Source organism: Rhinopithecus roxellana, chromosome 12 (genome assembly GCF_007565055.1).
Source record: "Rhinopithecus roxellana isolate Shanxi Qingling chromosome 12, ASM756505v1, whole genome shotgun sequence".
Classification (NCBI taxonomy): domain Eukaryota; kingdom Metazoa; phylum Chordata; class Mammalia; order Primates; family Cercopithecidae; genus Rhinopithecus; species Rhinopithecus roxellana.
In genome coordinates this window covers 32,038,792-32,058,264 of record NC_044560.1, presented here as the reverse complement: position 1 = coordinate 32,058,264, position 19,473 = coordinate 32,038,792, and the positions used below count along the sequence as shown (strand labels likewise).

Genomic DNA, 19,473 nt, shown 5'->3' with positions numbered 1-19,473 from the left:
CGAGTGTAGGGAGAGTGGAGAATGTGTCAGTCAGGCGGTGTCTTTATTCCTGGCACCTCACTTAGCCTGCTCGAGTTTCTCAATCTATTCCAGGAGCACTCTCTTGACCCTGTAGGGGCCTGAAAGGGAATGTTGGTCGCCAGTGTCTGCTTTCTTGGACTGGATTGGAATTGGTCCCACGAATTTAGGCATTATGATACATTGTTGCTTTTAGACTCACTTGGTTTTTACATTGTGCTTTCTTTTCCCCTTTCCCTTCAGGAATTTAAAATGTTCTCTTTGCTCTATCTATTTAATTATATACGATTGCCTTGAAGATTTCAGCTTGAATTAAAATTACATATTTTTTTGCCTGTCTTTATTAATATTTAAAAATACTAAAATAACACATTTTCATAATGAAAATGAAATATTACAAATAAATATAAAAGAAAGGCAGTATTCCCCCTCCAGTTCCACTCTTGAAATAACGAGTTAACAAGATGATGAGCATCTTCCCATGATGTTCTCCACGATTCATGTATTTGCACACATACAGAAAGATATACAGTAGTCCCCTTTTATCCACGGTTCTACTTCCCACAGTTTCAGTTACCCACAGTAAATTGTGGTCTGAAAATATTAAATGCAAGATTCCCGAAAGAAACAATTCATAAGCTTTAAATTGTGGGCTGTTCTGAGTAGCGTGATGAAATATCTCACTGTCCTGCTTTGTTCTGCCTGGGATATGAACAATCCCTTTGTTCAGCAGATGCATGCTGTATGCGCTACCCATAGTCCGTGAGTAGCCAACTTGGTTATCAGAATGACTGCAGCAGTATCACAGTGCTTGTGTTTAAGTGACTCTAATTTTACCTAATGATGGCCCTAAAATGCAAGAGTAGTGATGCTGCCAATTTAGATATGCAGAACAGGAGCCCTAAAGTGTTTTCTTTAAGTGAAAATGTGAAAATTCTTCACTGAATAAGGAAAATAAGTCGTGTGCTGAGGTTGCTAAGATCTATGGTAAGAACAAATCTAGGTGTGACAGTGTAAAGAGGAAAAATAAATTTCTGCTAGTCTTGTTCGTTGAACAAGCTCAAGGTACAGCCACATGTGTGGTAAGTGCTTAGTTAAGATAAAAAAAAATTAAATTTGTGCTTGGAAAACAAGCAGAAGTGTGTTCTGATTGACAGCAATTGGGTCAATACTATCCACACTTGCAGACATCCACTGAGGGTCTTAGAACACATCTCCTGCAGGTAAGCGAGGGCTACTATGTAATGTTTCTTTTTTTATTATAAAGCATTTTCCTTTTTTAATATAACAATTTGCCTCAGATACCACTTCAGGTACAAAGATATTAGGATATCTTTATAGCAGATAAGGAGCTAACTCATTCTTCCTAAGAGTTACAGTATCTTCCAGTATGTTCCATTATATGAGCATTTAAGATGTTAAAGTACTTTTGCACCAAAAATAATGCGTTTGTTTTTTTTTGTTTTTGTTTTTGTTTTTTGTTTTTTTTGAGATGGAGTTTTGCTCTTGTACCCCAGGCTGGCGTGCAATGGTGTGATCTTGGTTCACTGCAAACTCTGCCTCCCCGGTTCAAGCAATTCTCTTGCCTTAGCCTCCCAAGTAGCTGGGCTTACAAGTGTGTGCCACCACGCCCTGCTAATTTTTGTATTTTTAGTAGAGATGGGGTTTCACCATGTTGGCCAGGCTGGTCTCAAACTTCTGACCTCAAGTGATCCACCCACCTCAGCATCCCAAAGTGCTGGAATTACAGACGTGAACCACCACGCCTGGCCTATAAATATTATTTTACTTATATGAGTTTTTACTTCTGCTGGGACAAATTGCATGAGTAAACAAATATATGTGTATATAATTATATATGTGAATATACAACTTAATATATACACGTACATAAAATAACATACACAATTTAACATATACACAAATATAGGCTGTGTGCAGTGGCTCACTCCTGTAATCCTAGCACTTTGGGAGGCCAGGGCAGGGGACTGCTTGAACCCAGGAGTTTGAGAACAGTCTAGGCAACATAGTGAAACCCCATCTGTACAAAAAATACAAAAATTAGCTGGGTATGGTGGCATGAACCTGTAATCCCAGCTACTTGGGACGTCAAAGTGGGAGAATCGTTTGAGCCCAACAGGCGGACTTTGCAGTTAGCCAAGATCATGCCACTGTACTCCAGCCTGGGTGACACAGCGAGACTCCATCTCAAACAAAAAGTCAAAAAACAAGTGATGCTGGTGAGGCTGTGGAGAAAAGAGAATGCTTATACACTGTTGGTGAGAGCATAAAATAGTCCAGCCAGTGTGAAAAGCAGCCTGGAGATTTCTCAAAGAACTTAAAACAGAGCTACCATTTGACCCAGCAATCCCACTACTGTGATCTACCCAAAAGAAAAGAAATCATTCTACCAAAAAGACAAATGCACTTGTGTGTTTATCGCAGCACTCTTCACCATAGCAATGATATGGAATCAACCCAGGTGCCCATCAATGGTAGACTGGATAAAGAAAACGTGGTACATCAAGCTCATCCAATCCAGGCCCCATAGGCTGCACGTGGCCCAGGACAGCTTTGAATGCAGCCCCGCAATCCACCCTCATCCAAAATGCACAGCAATGATTGGACATGTTGGCTATGTTTTAAAGACCCTTCAAGTAGGAAGTTAAGGGTATAAATGAATGAACAGTGATACTGCAGCAGATAGGATAATAGTCCAAGTTTATTTATAAAATATATCCCATTCTGTCAAATGCTGCTAAAAAAAAGAAGGGTTCATCTAGAAGATGTTGAGGTTAGTTCATACATTTTCACTGACAGAACTTCAGTTATTTGAACTTTAGCAATCCCATGTGAATTATATTGTATTGTATTCCAAAAATCCCATGCTATCCACATCAATTTGGCTCCTGAGTTCAGATACTAAGAAATATTATGTTATCTAAATCTGATTTTTAAGTTTCAGAAAGTATAAAGTTTGATTTATCAGAATTGTTTTTTCCTAAATTCGTAATGTGACAAATATTTATTTTCAATGGGTTACTAGATTTGATTTGCGATTTATAATGCTGTATTTTCATAACTGTTTCTGGACAAATTGTTTTGGGTTCTTCTATAGGTTTTAACATCAGGATTACGACAAATTCATAAAAATAGATAATTTGCTATCTCAGTCTATGTCCTAGAAGAGTTTCCCAAGACATTTCATAGATTTCACTTATAAAAATCACTACCTTGGTGTCTTTTTTAGTGTAGCAATTTGACATTTAAAATATATTTTAAGAAAAACTGTATTTTGTTTATTTATTTTTGAGACAGAATTTCACTCTTGTTGCCCAGGATGGAGTGCAGTGGCGCAATCCCTGCTCACAGCAATCTCCGCCTCCCGGGTTCAAGCCTTTCTCCTGCCTCAGCCTCCCGAGTAGCCAGGATTACAGGCATGAGCCACCACACCTGGCTAATTTTTTTATTTTTGTAGAGATGGGGTTTCTCCATGTTGGTCAAGCTGGTCTCAAATCCCCGACCTCAGGTGATCCGCCCGCCTAGGCTTCACAAAATGCTGGGATTACATGTGTGAGCCTCCGTGCCTGGCCGGTCTCATTTTTTAAGTAAGTTTATTATGGAGAGAGGTCTATTAAGATTTTACACCTCTAGTTAATTCTGATGTTATCAACTTTTTAAAAACCACAGACATTTTCCAGATTTTCAGATATATTATAAAAATGTCTATAATACCAACTTTTAAGTTTGTTGTTTTTAAATTTTTTTTTTTTTTGGTAGAGATGAGGGGAGGGGGGGTCTCACTATGTTACCTAGACTGGTCTTGAACTCCTGGCCTCAAGCCATTCTCCTACCTCAGCCTCCCAAAGTGGTGGAATTACAGGCATGAGCCACTGCACCCAGACTTAAGTTTTTAAATTGAGATCAAATTCACACAGCATAATATTCACCCTTTTAAAGTGTATAGTTGAGTGACCTGTAGTATATAAACAAAATTGTACAATCTTTACCCATTCCACATTTTCATTACCCCAAATGATACAGCTCTTTTAAGTTTAAATATATAGTCATTTCAATTTCTCATATACAATATTGTTTGTCATCCTTATTTCACCTCTGGAATCACTAAAGTTTGTCTCCTTTTTATTCTCTTCCATCAAATATCAAATTTTGGATTTAGATCCAGTTTTTTTCTTTCAATTATTTCTGCCTTTTAAAATAATACTACCTCCTTCCTCCCACAATTCATTTCAGCTTGTTTTAGTTCCTTGGGTTCTATATTTTATTTATTCTTCCTAGAATACAATATATGCATGAACATTAGGTTATAAAACTTCCAATACAACTTTTACTGCCACTCGCAGGTTTTTCAATTGTTTTAATTTTCGCGTACATTTAAATAATGTATATATTAGGGATTTATTCCTTAATCCATGTTAATTAAGAGGGAATATTGAATTAATAATCAGATATTTGATGGCTATCCTATTGTACTGCTTCTTCTGGTCAAATAATGTGGCCAGTATGTTTTCTGCGTTTTGGGGGGAAATATTAGAAAAAATGTTATAATCTCTTCCTGCTTTTGACAGCTGTGCTTTCTACTACTCATCATATTTACAGGGTTTCAGATTGGTATGCTTTTATTTATGTATTCTGAGACACAGTCTCGCTTGGTCACCCAGTCTGGAGTGTGCAGTGGCACAATCTCAGCTCACTGTAACCTCTAACTACCAGGTTTGAGCAATCCTCCCACCTCAGCCTGCTGAGTAGCTAGGATTACAGGTGTGCAACACCATGCCTGGCTAATTTTTTTTGTATTTTTAGTAGAGACGGGGTTTCACCATGTTGGCCAGGCTGGTCTCGAACTCCTGACCTCAAGTGATCCACCCACCTTGGCCTCCCAAAGTGCTAGGATTACAGGTGTGAGCCACCGTGCCCGGCCTCAGACTGGTATTCTTTATGTAGCATAAAAGATGAACTCTGAGCAAAGACTATGTACACATACTTTTTCTCTTCCGTTTAAAATTCCATGCTAGGCCGGGCGCGGTGGCTCAAGCCTGTAATCCCAGCACTTTGGGAGGCCGAGACGGGCGGATCACGAGGTCAGGAGATCAAGACCATCCTGGCTAACATGGTGAAACCCCGTCTCTACTAAAAACACACACACAAAAAACTAGCCGGGCGACCTGGCGGGCGCCTGTAGTCCCAGCTACTCGGGAGGCTGAGGCAGGAGAATGGCGTGAACCCGGGAGGCGGAGCTTGCAGTGAGCTGAGATCCGGCCACTGCACTCCAGCCTGGGCGACAGAGCCAGACCCCGTCTCAAAAAAAAAAAAAAAAAAAAAAATTCCATGCTAAATAATAATGATGGCAAAAGTCTTCATTATACTCATTACAAGTGTTTCTCTTTTTCCACCATGAATTATAAATTTCCCAAAGGTAAACAACATGGTTAAAATCCTTTCCATAAATCCTAATGAACATACTTATGATAATGAATATATCACTGATAATAGTGGAAAACTTTTACTAAACCTATATTATGTGATAACAGTTTGAGGTACTTTACATTTATTAATCCATTGACTCTTCACAGCAATCCAATACATACAGCCTGATTATATATACCTAGACATAATTTTTTAAAACACCACTAACGGCCAGGTGCAGTGGCTCACACCTGTAATCCCAGCACTTTGGGAAGCCAAGGCGGGAGGATCATGAGGTCAGGAGTTCCAGAGCAGCCTGGTCAATATGGTGAAACCCTGTCTCTACTAATTGTACAAAAATTAGCTGGGCATGGTGGCGCATGCCTGTAATCCCAGCTACTCGGGAGGCTGAGGCAGAAGACTCACTTGAACTCGGGAGGCGGAGCCTGAGCAACAGAGTGAGACTCGGTCTCAAAAAAACAAAAAAAAAGAGAAGAAAAAAAACAAAAAAAATTAATACCTGGATTGATAAACAACACTTTCATAACAGTGTTACTTTCTAGTATGGCATTGGGATTAGGATTGATGTAAAGGAACAAAACAAGCTCACAAGGAGAAAATGTGGATAATTTTAGCAATTAAAATAAATGTTTTAAAAGTAAAAATGAGGCCGGGCGCGGTGGCTCAAGCCTGTAATCCCAGCACTTTGGGAGGCCGAGACGGGCGGATCATTAGGTCAGGAGATCGAGACCATCCTGGCTAACACAGTGAAACCCCATCTCTACTAAAAATACAAAAAAAATTAGCCGGGCGAGGTGGCAGGCGCCTATAGTCGCAGCTACTCGGGAGGCTGAGGCAGGAGAATGGTGTGAACCTGGCAGGCGGAGCTTCCAGTGAGCTGAGATCCGGCCACTGCACTCCAGCCTGGGCGACAGAGCTAGACTCTGTCTCAAAAAAAAAAAAAAAAGTAAAAATGAGCATCCAATGAGGTCAGCTTTTTTTTTTTTTTTTTTTTTTTTGAGGCAGAATCTCACTCTGTCCTCCAGGCTGGAGTGCAGAGGCACCATCTCAGCTCACTGCAACCTCCGCCTCCCAGGTTCGAGCGATTCTCCTGTCTCAGCCTCCCAGGTAGCTGGGATTACAGGCGCGTGCCACCAAGCCCAGCTAATTTTTTGTATTTTTAGTAGAGACGGGGTTTCACTGTGTTAGCCAGGATGGCCTCAATCTTCAGACCTTGTGATCTGCCCACCTCGGCCTTCCAAAGTGCTGGGATTACAGGCATGAGCCACTGCGCCCAGCCGAGGTCAGCTTTTATAGCTGCAAAAATTCAGAGGCAACCATAATGGGAATAGTCATTTTAAAGTCATTAAATATGTCATGAAAATAATAAAAATCTATATTTACAGAAATGGCACTTATGAAATCTTTGGCATGATAAAAGCAGTGAAAGGTACGGCATGCATATCATAATTACACCTCCTTAAAAAAGCACAGTATAGCATGATTTTCTCTACCAAACTGAGAGTAGCCATCTATAAGTATGATTACAATTAAGTTTGGCTTTTTAGCAAGGTTTTGTTTTGTGATTTTGGCTTGACAATTAAACATGTAAATTTGTAAAATAAAAAGGCTGGCCGCAGTGGCTCACGCCTGTAATCCCAGCACTTTTGGAGGCCGAGGCGGGTGGATCACCTGAGGTCGGGAGAGGGAGACCATCCCGGCTAACATGGTGAAACCCTGTCTCTACTAAAAATACAAAAAATTAGCTGGGTGTTGTGACACATGCCTGTAATCCCAACTACTTGAAAGGCTGAGGCAGAAGAATCGCTTGAACGTAGGAGGCAAAGGTTGTGATGAGCCGAGATTGCACCATTGCACTCCAGCCTAGGCAACAAGAGCGAAACTCCGTCTCAATAAAAAAGGAATAAAGCTGGGTGCAATTGCTTACGCCTATAATCCCAGCACTTTGGGAAGCCAAGGCAGGTGGATCACCTGAGGTCAGGAGTTCGAGACTATCCTGACCAACATGGAGAAACCCCATCTCTACTAAAAATACAAAATTAGCAGGACATGGTGGCACACGCCTGTGAGCCCAGCTACTCAGGAGGTTGAGGCAGGAGAACTCCTTGAAGCCGGGAGGCGGAGGTTGTAGCGAGCCAAGATTGCGCCACTGTACTCCAGCCTGGGCAACAGAGTGAAACTCCGTCTCAAAAAATATACATAATAATAATAAAATAAAACAAAAAGATTAACACCGACTTCAAAAAGTTAAACCTCCATAAGGAATTAAAAAATACTAAAGGTCACACAATTCAAATGGTGTGATACTGGTGCAAACACAAATACACAGATCAGAAAAGATTGCCCTAAAAACACAAGCAAATATAAACAAGAGTATAATGTGTCACCAAGAAAGTAGAACAAAACAATGAACCAAAGAATTACAGAACAGTTGGCATTGGTATGTGACTGGAGGAGAGAGGGAATGTCAATTTAGACTCCGAATTTATAACCTGGAGTGAAATACATTTGGATACAAAATTTAAATACAAAGTTTAAAAAAAACTGTGGAAGAGGGTAACTATCAGACATAATTTTTGGTTTAAAAAATGAGGAAGGTGACAGGGACTTTCATTTTTATTATTCATTAGTATGAATTCCCTGATGACGAATGAGATCCGAGCCACTACTAAATGCTTTCCCACATTCCTTACAGTTATAGGGCTTTTCACCAGTGTGAATTCTCAGATGTCGAGTAAGGTTTGAGCATTTATTAAAGGCCTTTCCGCATTCATTACATTCATATGGTTTTTCATCCGTATGAATTCTCTGATGCTGGAAAAGTTGTGAGTTCTGAGTAAAGGCCTTCCCACATTCAAGACATTCAAAGGGTTTCTCACCAGCGTGAATTCTCTGATGTTGACGAAGCTGTGAGCTCTGAGTAAAAGCCTTTCCGCATTCTTTACAGTCATAGGGTTTCTCACCAGTGTGAATTCTCTGATGATTAGTAAGTGCTGAGCCACTACTAAAGGCTTTGCCACATTCCTTGCACTCATAGGGTTTCTCACCAGTATGAATTCTCTGATGTTGAACAAGCTTTGAGCTCTGGGTAAAGGCTTTGCCACATTCCTTACATTCATAGGGTTTCTCACCTGTATGAATTCGCACATGCTGAAAAAGTTGTGAGCTCTTAGTAAAGGCTTTCCCACATACCTTACATGCATAAGGCTTTTCACCGGTGTGAATTCGCTGATGGTCAATAAGATTTGAGCAATAACTAAAGGCCTTCCCACATTCCTTACATTCATAGGGTTTCTTACCGGTATGGATTCTCTGATGTTGAGAAAGATATGAGCTACAACTGAAGGCCTTTCCACACTCCTTACATTCAAAGGGTTTTTCGCCAGTATGAATTTTCAGATGCCGAGTAACATGTGAACCACAACTAAAGAATTTCCCACACTCTTTGCATTCATAAGATTTTTCACCAATATGAATTCTCTGATGTTGAATAAATTGTGAGTTCTGACTAAAGGCCTTTCCACATTTCTTACATTCAAAGGGTCTGTCTTCATTATTCATTATTTGCTGGAGAGTAAGGAATGTCTGTTGAATAAATGTGGGCATGTATTCAGGAGTGAATATTTCTTGACTGAAATGCCCATTTGGATATCCCAGTTGTTTTGCAAGGCGGCTTCTATATTCCAAAACATCTCCAAAACTGGAGTACTCAAGGCCATGCTTTGTAAGTCCCATTATCTCCCTCTGGCATAATTCTATTTCATAAACTTCCTTCTTTAGAGATAATAACTTGGTTTCACACATTGATTCCAGATCTGAAAGAAAATAAAATGGTAAATGTTTTTTCCTATTTGTGAAAAGTTAAACTTTTATAATAGAAATGGAAAAATTAAAGAATAGTATCTACTAGGAAATGACACAGGGTTCACAAGGATATCTGTGTTATCTGGAAAAATGGACAAGAAAGACAAAGAAATTAGTAAGATAATGCAGGAAGCAGGGGAAGGTAACTATGCAAGTTACTATAATGATACTCAAATACGGATGTGGATCAGAATCACCTGGAAAGGCTGGTAAATATACAACGGTTGGGCTATTTTCCATATTAAAACATGACTAGCCATATATATGATATACAGATATCCATATAAGTATGCATGTGTGTATATAAGTGTATCATACAATATGTGTAACATGAAGTGGGTCATTTTCTAGCCTCCATTAAAGGTCTCCTGAGAGAAATAAATGTGTATGGGGAAGATTCCTTGGCTCTCAGGTATAATAAAGCCCCACACTGAGCTTCAAAAACACCTGGAATTTCCTGACAGGAGGTCTTTGTTATGCTAATAAGGTAGTTCATGGTGGGACCTTAGAAAGCTTCAGGGTGGGGTCTGATTACCAGAAACACTAGCTTGTGATTAGTTGGGATTTTCAGCTGCCTAATCTCTGAGGAGAGAGAGGCTAGACATTGAGTGGCCAGGGATTTATTCAATTGTGCCTGTGTAATAAAACCTCAAAAAAAATGCTGAGTAGTAAACTCAGTGGAGCTTTCTGGTTGGCAAACGCACTGATGTGATAGGAGCACGACAAACTGACTCCAAAGGGAGAAGGCATGGAATTTCTGTCCAGTTCCAGATCTTGCTCAAATATGTATCCTCTATAATAAAATTGTAGCTTTAAATACAGAGCTTTCCTGATTTCTATGAGTCACTCTAACAAATTATTGAACCTGAGACCTTGGAAACCCCTTAATTTATTGCTGTTAGCTGGCTGACCTGCAGATGGCCCGGGGACTCCCAAGACTTGCAGCTGGCATCTGAAGTGAGGACAGTACTATGGAAGACTATGAGGGCTGTACATTCTGAATAGTGTCAGAGGTGAACTGCAGCATACCCAGTTGGGGTGGAAACAGAATAAGCTCTTTAATAAAGGATACAGTGGATACAATTTGAATGTGGTGGCCGGGCATGGTGGCTCACGCCTGTAATCCCAGCACTTTGGGAGGCTGATGCAGGCAGATCACCTGAGGTCAGGAGCTCCAGACTAGCCTGGCCAGCATGGTGAAACCCCGTCTCTACTAAAAACACAAAAATTAGCCGGACATGGTAGCATGTGCCTGTAATCCCAGCTACTCGGGAGGCTGAGGCAGGAGAACCGCTTGAATCCAGGAGGCAGAGGCTGCAGTGAGCTGAGATCGCGCCACTGCACTACAGCTGGGTGACAGAGTGAGACTCCATTTCAAAATAAAAAAGAAACTGGTAACAGTGGGTTATTCACATGAGGGAAGAGCTAGATGTAAGTCTAATGTATTGAACTAATTTGATGTAAGTGTGTAAGTAGCAGATAGGGAAACTCAGAGTATTTTATGTGCTGGGGATTTAATGGAAATATTGTTTGCCTTGGAATTTTGAGATGCTGATCTTATGGGAGAGGAGACTTGCTCATGTACCACCACAGTGAATGAGAGAGAAGGCAGCTAAAGTTTAAGGAAGATGGAAAGAAATTAAGACACAGTACAACATACTGCCATAGAAAGATAACAGGAACCAGAAGCAGATTGATGAGAGCTGGCTGCCAATTCTGATACTTAATTGTTGTGTGCCACAAGCAATTATTTAACCTCTAAGCTACCATTTCTTCACCTGTAAAAGGACTCTTAACTCATGATTACTGGGGGGGTTACAGGAAAATGTATATACATGTTTTGGAGTAGTGTTCAGGTATTATTATGAAACAATTTCTTACTAAAAATGGGGATATTAGGCAAATTAAATGGTTTGAAGATATCAAAATGAAGCCTATTGGAGTATCTTAAAACAGGAAGAGGGAATTAATTCCAACACAATCTTTTTCCTCCTATCTCTATATGATCTTGCAATAACTTTTTTTTTTGAAACGGAGTCTCACTCTGTCACCAGGCTGGAGTGCAGTTGTGCGATCTCAGCTCACTGCAACCTCCAACTCCAGGGTTCAAGCAATTCCCGCCTCAACCTTCAAAGTAGCGGAGACTACAAGCGTGCACCACCACGCCCGTCTAATTTTTTGTATTTTAGGAGAGATGGGATTTCACCATGTTGGCCAGGATGGTCTTGATCTCCTGACCTTGTGATCCACACACCTCGGCCTGTGGTGGTGGTGTAATCCCAAAGTGCTGGGATTACAGGTGTGAGCCACCGTGCCCAGCAGATCTTGCAGTAACTTTTATCTAGTTAAGCTCCCAAGTAAAGTTTTGAAACTGCCCTCTTCTGTCTTCCACTGCCAATGTCATCTTCCAAAGCAGAATCAACTCTTTATCCAGACCAGTGAAGTAGCCTCCTCAACCAGTCTTCCCACCAAGCTCTCTCACCCTTTAATCTATTCAGGGAATAATATCATTCGGCTTAGGCTTCCACAGCTCAAAGTCCAAACTCCTTACAATCTCCTGCAAAGGCTGAATGCTGTGGTTCCTGCCTGTCTGTCCAAACCCTGACTCACACTCCACTCCTACTTGATCCTGGGGCCCACCAATGCAGGCTTTTAGTCTTTCAAACACACCAAGCTTTTCCCCATCAGAGCCTTCACAGGGGTTCTTCTCTCTGCCTGGAGTTTTCTTCTTTAGTAAAACATTAAACAAGACCTAGTGGCAAGCCTAGTACTACATTAACTCTGAAGCAGTAATGAGCATAAATATTTCAATATCCTACAATAACAGTAAAATAATATGAACGTATCTGTGATTTCTATTAATGTCAAAGTCACAGGAACGACGACTACTACTACTACTATGGTTTGTCCCATGCACCATGATAGGAAGAAATGTTGTATCTCAATTAGAGGTTATTAAATATAAAGATGGGCCAGGCGCGGTGGCTCAAGCCTGTAATCCCAGCACTTTGGGAGGCCGAGACGGGCGGATCACGAGGTCAGGAGATTGAGACCATCCTGGCTAACACGGTGAAACCCCGTCTCTACAAAAAAATACAAAAAACTAGCCGGGCGAGGTGGCAGGCGCCTGTAGTCCCAGCTACTTGGGAGGCTGAGGCAGGAGAATGGCGTGAACCCGGGAGGCGGAGCTTGCAGTGAGCTGAGATCCGGCCACTGCACTCCAGCCTGGGCAACAGAGCGAGACTCCGTCTCAAAAAATAAATAAATAAATAAATAAATAAATAAATATAAAGATGTATTTTTGGGCTGGGCGCAGTGGCTCATGCCTGTAATCCCAGAACTTCAGGAGGCCAAGGCAGGTGGATCACAAGGTCATGAGTTCAAGACCAGCCTGGCCAAGATGGTGAAACCCCCATCTCTACTAAAAATACAAAAAGTAGCCGGGTTCGGTGGCAGGCACCTGTAATCCCAGCTACTCAGAAGGCTGAGGCAGAAGAATCGCTTGAACCTGGGGCGTGGAGGTTGCAGTGAGCCGAGATCGCACCACTGCACTCAAGCCTGGGTGACAGAGTGAGACTCTGTCTCAAGATTAAAAAAAAAAAAAAAAAAAAGATGTATTTTTTTCTTCTCATCCAAATTCATGGACTCCCTGAATTCTACTTAAAGGAATCCAAAGTTAGGAACCCCTAGAGCAAGAATGATCCTTTACAAACATGATCATGTCACTCTGCTAAATCATTCAATGGATTTACACCTCATTTGGAATAAAATTCAAGCTCCACAGACCCAAAATCATCTACAGGTACATCCAATTCTCACCCTGACCTGCACTCAGCATGCAAATACTCATAAGCCTGCTACTTTGCTGATCTCCTCTTCCACAATTCCCACTTTGCTCATTCAATTTCAGCCACAATGGTGGCTGCCAAAAAGCTCTGAACTCGAGTACTTGGTTCTTCCTGTTCCCTTTGCCTGAATCTCTCCTAGCAGATATTTATATTACCTGTTCCCTCACTTCATTCAGTCTTTACTAAAAGAACACCTCATCAGAGGCCTTCTCTAGCCTCTCTTCATAGCACTTATATATCACCCACCACCTGACTTTTCATATACACACGGACATATGATAATATAGAAATATAATGTATTAATATATAATATGTATTGTTTATACTATACCAATATATTAGTTACATATAGATAAATACACATGATATATAATTCTAAAAGTATATTTATATATTATATAATATTAATGTCATGCTAATATTGTTTTCTACATATATACTTGACATTCATTTTATTTTCTGCTATGGTTTGAATGGCTCTCCTTCAAAATTCAGCTGTTGCCAATGTGACAGTATTAAGAGGTGGAGGCCGGACACAGTGGCTCAAGCCTTTAATCCTAGTACGTTGGTAGGCCCAGGTGGGTGGATCACTTGAACCCAGGAGTTAGAGACCAGGCTGGGCAACATGGCGAAACCCTGTCTCTACAAAAAATAAAAAAATTAGCCAGCCAGGCATGGTGATGTCTGCCTGTGATCCCAGCTACTCGGGAGGCTGAGGTGGGAGATCACCCGAGCCCGGGAGGTTGAGGCTGTGGTGAGCCATGATTGTGCTGTTGCACTCCAGCCTGGGTGACAGAGTGAGACCCTGTCTCAAAAAAAAAAAAAAAAAAAAAAATCCAAAAACAAAGAGGTGGGGCCTTTAACAGATGATCGGGCTTTGAGGACCCATCCCTCAAGAATGGGTTTGGGTGCTCTTATGAAGGGGCTTGACGGAAGGAGTTGGTTCTGTTGCCCCTACTGCCTTCTGCCACATGAAGATGCAAGAAGGCCCTCATCAGATGGCAGTGCCTTGATCTTAGAATTCTTAGCCTCCAGATCTACGAGAAAATAAATTTCTGTTCTTTATAAATTACTCAATTGTGGGGAAAAGAAAGAGAGATCAGCCTGTTACTGTGTCTATATAGAAGGAAGTAGACATAAGAGACTCTATTTAGTTCTGTATTTGAAATGCTGTTAATCTGTGACCCTAATCCCAACCTTGTCCTTGCAAGAAATATGCGCTGTGGTAACTCAAGGTTTAATGGATATTGGGCTGTGCAGGATGTGTCTTTGTTAAACAAGTACCTGAAGGCAGCTTGCTGGTTAAAAATCCTGCCCGTCCCTGGGCAATGGAACATCTCCGGGTAAAACCCATTGTGTGCTTTGTTTACTGAGCAAGGAGAAAACCGCCTTTAGGAATAAGGTGGGGCTTGCTGGAACAATGCTGCTTAAAGGCTTATGGAGATGTTCGCATATGCATCTCAAGGCACAGCATTTTCCTTTAAACTTATTCATGTTACAAGGATTTTTGTTCATATGTCTTACTGCTGATTTCCTCCCTACAATGATCCTATTGTCCAGCCACTCCCTTATCTTTTTGATGGTAAAGATAATTATCAATAAATACTAAGGAAACTCAGAGGTGCCGGTGTGGGTCCTCTGTAAGCTGCACGCCGGTCCCCTGGGCCCCGCTTTTCCTTCTCTATACTTTGTCTCTGTGTCTTATTCCTTTTCTCAAGTCTCTCGTTCCACCTAACGAGAAACACCCACAAGTGTGGAGGGGCAGGCCACCCCTTCATCTGGCGTCCAACGTGGAAGCTTTTCTCTAAGGTGAAGGTACGCTGGAGCGTGGTCATTGAGGACAAGTCGACGAGAGACTCCTGAGTACCTCTACAGTCAGCCTTGCGGTAAGCTTGTGCGCTCGGAAGAACCTAGGGTAACAATGGGGCAAACTAAAAGTAAATATGCCTCTTATCGCAGCTTTATAAAAATTCTCTTAAAAAGAGGGGGAGTTAAAGTGTCTACCAAAAATCTAATTACGCTCTTTCAAACAATAGAACAGTTTTGTCCATGGTTTCCAGAACAGGGAACTTTAGATCTAAAAGATTGGGAAAAAATTGGCAAAGAATGAAAACAAGCAAGTAGGGAAGGTAAAATCATCCCACTTACAGTATGGAATGACTGGGTCATTATTAAAGTAGCTTTAGAACCGTTGCAAACAGAAGAAGATAGCATTCCAGTTTCTGATGTCCCTAAAAGCTGTGCAGTAGATTGTGAAAAAGAGGCAGGGATAGAATCCTGGAAAGGAAAAGAAAGTTCACACTGTAAATGTGTAGCAGAGCCGGTAATGGCTCGGTCAACGCAAAATGTTGACGATAATCAATTACAGGAGGTAATATATCCTGAAACGTTAAAATTAGAGGAAAAAGATCCAGAATTAGCAGAGCCATCAGAGTCTAAACCACGATGGCCAACTCCTCTTACAACAGCTCAGATGCCTGCAACCTTACAACCTCAAATGCAGGTTAAACAAGTACAAACTCCAAAAGAAGATCAAATAGAAAAAGATAGAGTCTCTGCCATGGCAATGCCAATCCAAATACAGTGTCCACAATATCAGCAGGTAGAAAATAAGACCCAGCCACCAGTAGCCTATCAATACTGGCCGCCAGCCGAACTGCAGTATCGGCAGCCCCCAGAAAATCCTTTTGGACAGTTAGGAACATTTCCAGTGCCACAGGGCAGGGCGCCATATCCTCAGCCGCCCACCATGAGACTTAATCCTACAGCACCGCCTAGTACACAGGGTAGTGCAATACATAAAATTATTGATGAGGCAAGAAAACAGGGAGATATTGAGGCCTGGCAATTCCCAGTAATATTAGAAGCAAGACCACCTGGAGAAGGGGCCCAAGAGGGAGAGCCTCCCGTAGCTGAAGCCAGATATCAGTCCTTTTCTATAAAAATGCTAAAAGAGATGAAAGAGGGAGTAAAACAGTATGGACCCAACTCTCCTTACATGAGAACATTATTAGATTCCATTGCTCATGGACATACACTCATTCCTTATGATTGGGAGATTCTGGCAAAATCCTCACTTTCACCCTCTCAAGTTTTACAATTTAAGACTTGGTGGATTGATGGGGCACAAGTACAGGTCCGAAGAATTAGGACTGCCAATCCTCCAATTAACATAGATGCAGATCAACTATTAGGAATAGGTCAAAATTGGAGCACTGTTGACCAACAGGCAATAATGCCAAATGAGGCCATTGAGCAAATCAGGGCTATCTGCCTTAGGGCCTGGGAGAAAATCCAAGACCCAGGAACCGCCTGCCCCTCCTTTAATACAATAAGACAAGGCTCTAAAGAGCCCTACCCTGATTTTGTAGCAAGACTTCAAGATGCTGCTCAAAAGTCAATTACCGATGAGAATGCCCGCAAAGTCATAGTGGAGTTGATGGCATATGAAAATGCCAATCCGGATTGTCAATCAGACATTAAGCCATTAAAAGGAAGGGTTCCCACAGGATTAGATGTAATCTCAGAGTATGTTAAAGCCTGCGATGGAATTGGAGGAGCTATGCATAAAGCTATGCTTATGGCTCACGCAATCACAGGAGTTGCTTTAGGAGGACAAGTAAAAACATTTGGGGGAAAATGTTATAATTGTGGTCAAATTGGTCATCTAAAAAAGAATTGCGTAGTCACAAATAAACAAAATGTAACTACTCAAGCTACTACAACAACAGATAAAGAGCCACCTGGCCTATGTCCAAGATGTAAAAAGGGAAAACATTGGCGTATTCAATGTCGCTCTAAATTTGATAAAAATGGGCAACCACTGTCGGGAAACGAGAGGAGGGGCCAGCCTCAGGCCCCGCAACAAACTGGGGCGTTCCAAATTCAACCCTTTGTTCCTCAGGGTTTTCAGGAACAACAACCCCCACTGTCCCAAGTGTCTCAGGGAATACGCCAGTTATCACAATACAGCAATTATCCCCCGCCACAAGTGGCAGTGCAGCAGTAGATTTATGTGCTTTACAAGCAGTCTCTCTGCTTCCAGGGGAGCCTCCACAAAAAATCCCCACAGGGGTGTACGGCCCATTGCCTGAGGGGACTGTAGGACTAATCTTAGGAAGATCAAGTTTAAATCTAAAAGGAGTTCAAATTCATACTGGTGTGGTTGATTCAGACTATGAAGGCGAAATTCAATTGGTTATTAGTTCCTCAATTCCTTGGAGTGCCAGTCCAGGAGACAGGATCGCTCAATTATTACTCCTACCTTATATTAAAGTTGGAAACAGTAAAATAAAAAGAACAGGAGGGTTCGGAAGCACTGATCTGACAGGAAAGGCTGCATATTGGGCAAGTCTGGTCTCTGAGAGCAGACCTGTGTGTAAGGCCATTATTCAAGGAAAACAGTTTGAAGGGTTGGTAGACACAGGAGCAGATATCTCTATCATTGCTTTAAATCAGTGGCCAAAAAATTAGCCTGAACAAAAGGCTGTTACAAGACTTGTCGGCGTAGGCACAGCTTCAGAAGTATATGAAAGTACAATAATTTTACATTGTTTAGGGCCAGATAATCAAGAAAGTACTGTTCAGCCAATGATTACTTCAATTCCTGTTAATCTATGGGGTCGAGATTTGTTACAACAATGGGGTGCAGAAATCATGCCCGCTCCATTATACAGCCCCATGAGTCAAAAAATCATGACTAAGATGGGATATATACCAGGAAAGGGATTAGGAAAAAATGAACATGGCATTAAAGTCCCAATTGAGACTGAGAAAAATCAAGAAAGAAAAGGAATAGGATATCCTTTTTAGGGGCGGGCACTACAGAGCCTCCTAAACCCATTCCATTAACTTGGAAAACAGAAAAACCGGTTTGGGTAAATCAGTGGCCGCTACCAAAGCAAAAACTGGAGGCTTTACACTTATTAGCAAAGGAACAATTAGAGAAGGGACACATTGAGCCTTCATTCTCACCCTGGAATTCTCCTGTATTTGTAATTCAGAAAAAATCAGGCAAATGGCATATGTTAATGGACTTAAGAGCCGTAAATGCTGTAATTCAACCCATGGGGCCTCTCCAACCTGGATTGCCCTCTCCAGCCATGATCCCAAAAGACTGGCCTTTAATTACAATTGATCTTAAGGATTGCTTTTTTACCATTCCTCTGGCAGAGCAAGATTGTGAAAAATTTGCCTTTACTATCTTTACTATACCAGCCATAAATAATAAAGAACCAGCCACCAGGTTTCAGTGGAAAGTATTACCTCAGGGAATGCTTTTTTTTTTTTTTTTTTTTTTTTGAGACGGAGTCTCGCTCTGTGGCCCAGGCTGGAGTGCAGTGGCCGGATCTCAGCTCACTGCAAGCTCCGCCTCCTGGGTTTACCCCATTCTCCTGCCTCAGCCTCCCGAGTAGCTGAGACTACAGGCGCCCGCCACCTCGCCCGGCTAGTTTTTTGTATTGTTTAGTAGAGACGGGGTTTCACCATGTTAGCCAGGATGGTCTCAATCTCCTGACCTCGTGATCCGCCCGTCTCGGCCTCCCAAAGTGCTGGGATTACAGGCTTGAGCCACCGCGCCCGGCCGGGAATGCTTAATAGTCCAACTATTTGTCAAACTTTCGTAGGTCAAGTCCTTCAACCAGTTAGAGACAAATTTTCAGATTGTTATATCATTCACTATAGTGATGATATTTTATGTGCTGCAGAAACAAGAGACAAATTAATTGACTGTTACACATTTCTGCAAGCAGAGGTTGCCAACGCAGGACTAACAATAGCATCTGATAAGATCCAAACCTCTGATCCTTTTCATTATTTAGGGATACAGATAGAAAACAGAAAAATTAAGCCACAAAAAATAGAAATAAGAAAAGACACATTAAAAACATTAAATGATTTTCAAAAATTGTTAGGTGATATTAATTGGATTCGGCCAACTCTAGGCATTCCTACTTATGCCATGTCAAATTTGTTCTCTATCCTAAGAGGAGATCCAGACTTAAATAGTAAAAGAATATTAACCCCAGAGGCAACAAAAGAAATTAAATTAGTGGAAGAAAAATTCAGTCAGCACAAATAAGTAGAATAGATTCTTTAGTCCCACTCCAAATTTTGATTTTTGCCACTGCACATTCTCCAACAGGCATCATTGTTCAAAATACTGATCTTGTGGAGTGGTCATTCCTTCCTCACAGTACAATGAAGACTTTTACATTGTACTTGGATCAAATAGCTACATTAATTGGTCAGACAAGATTACGAATAATAAAATTGTGTGGAAATGACCCAGACAAAA

General features: G+C 41.4%; 1 protein-coding gene across 2 annotated transcripts in view; it reads right to left on the bottom strand.

Moving 5' to 3' along the window:
• Nucleotides 1-7,824: 7,824 nt before the first annotated feature.
• The window catches only part of ZNF383 (zinc finger protein 383), a 33,402-nt gene continuing 21,753 nt past the window's right edge, over nucleotides 7,825-19,473 (bottom strand). For both annotated transcript variants that reach the window (XM_010385657.2, XM_010385658.2), the window contains exon 6: nucleotides 7,825-9,281. In XM_010385657.2, coding sequence (XP_010383959.1) covers nucleotides 8,086-9,281 — 1,196 coding nt within the window. In that variant the 3' untranslated portion in view covers nucleotides 7,825-8,085. The remainder of the gene's footprint in view (nucleotides 9,282-19,473) is intronic.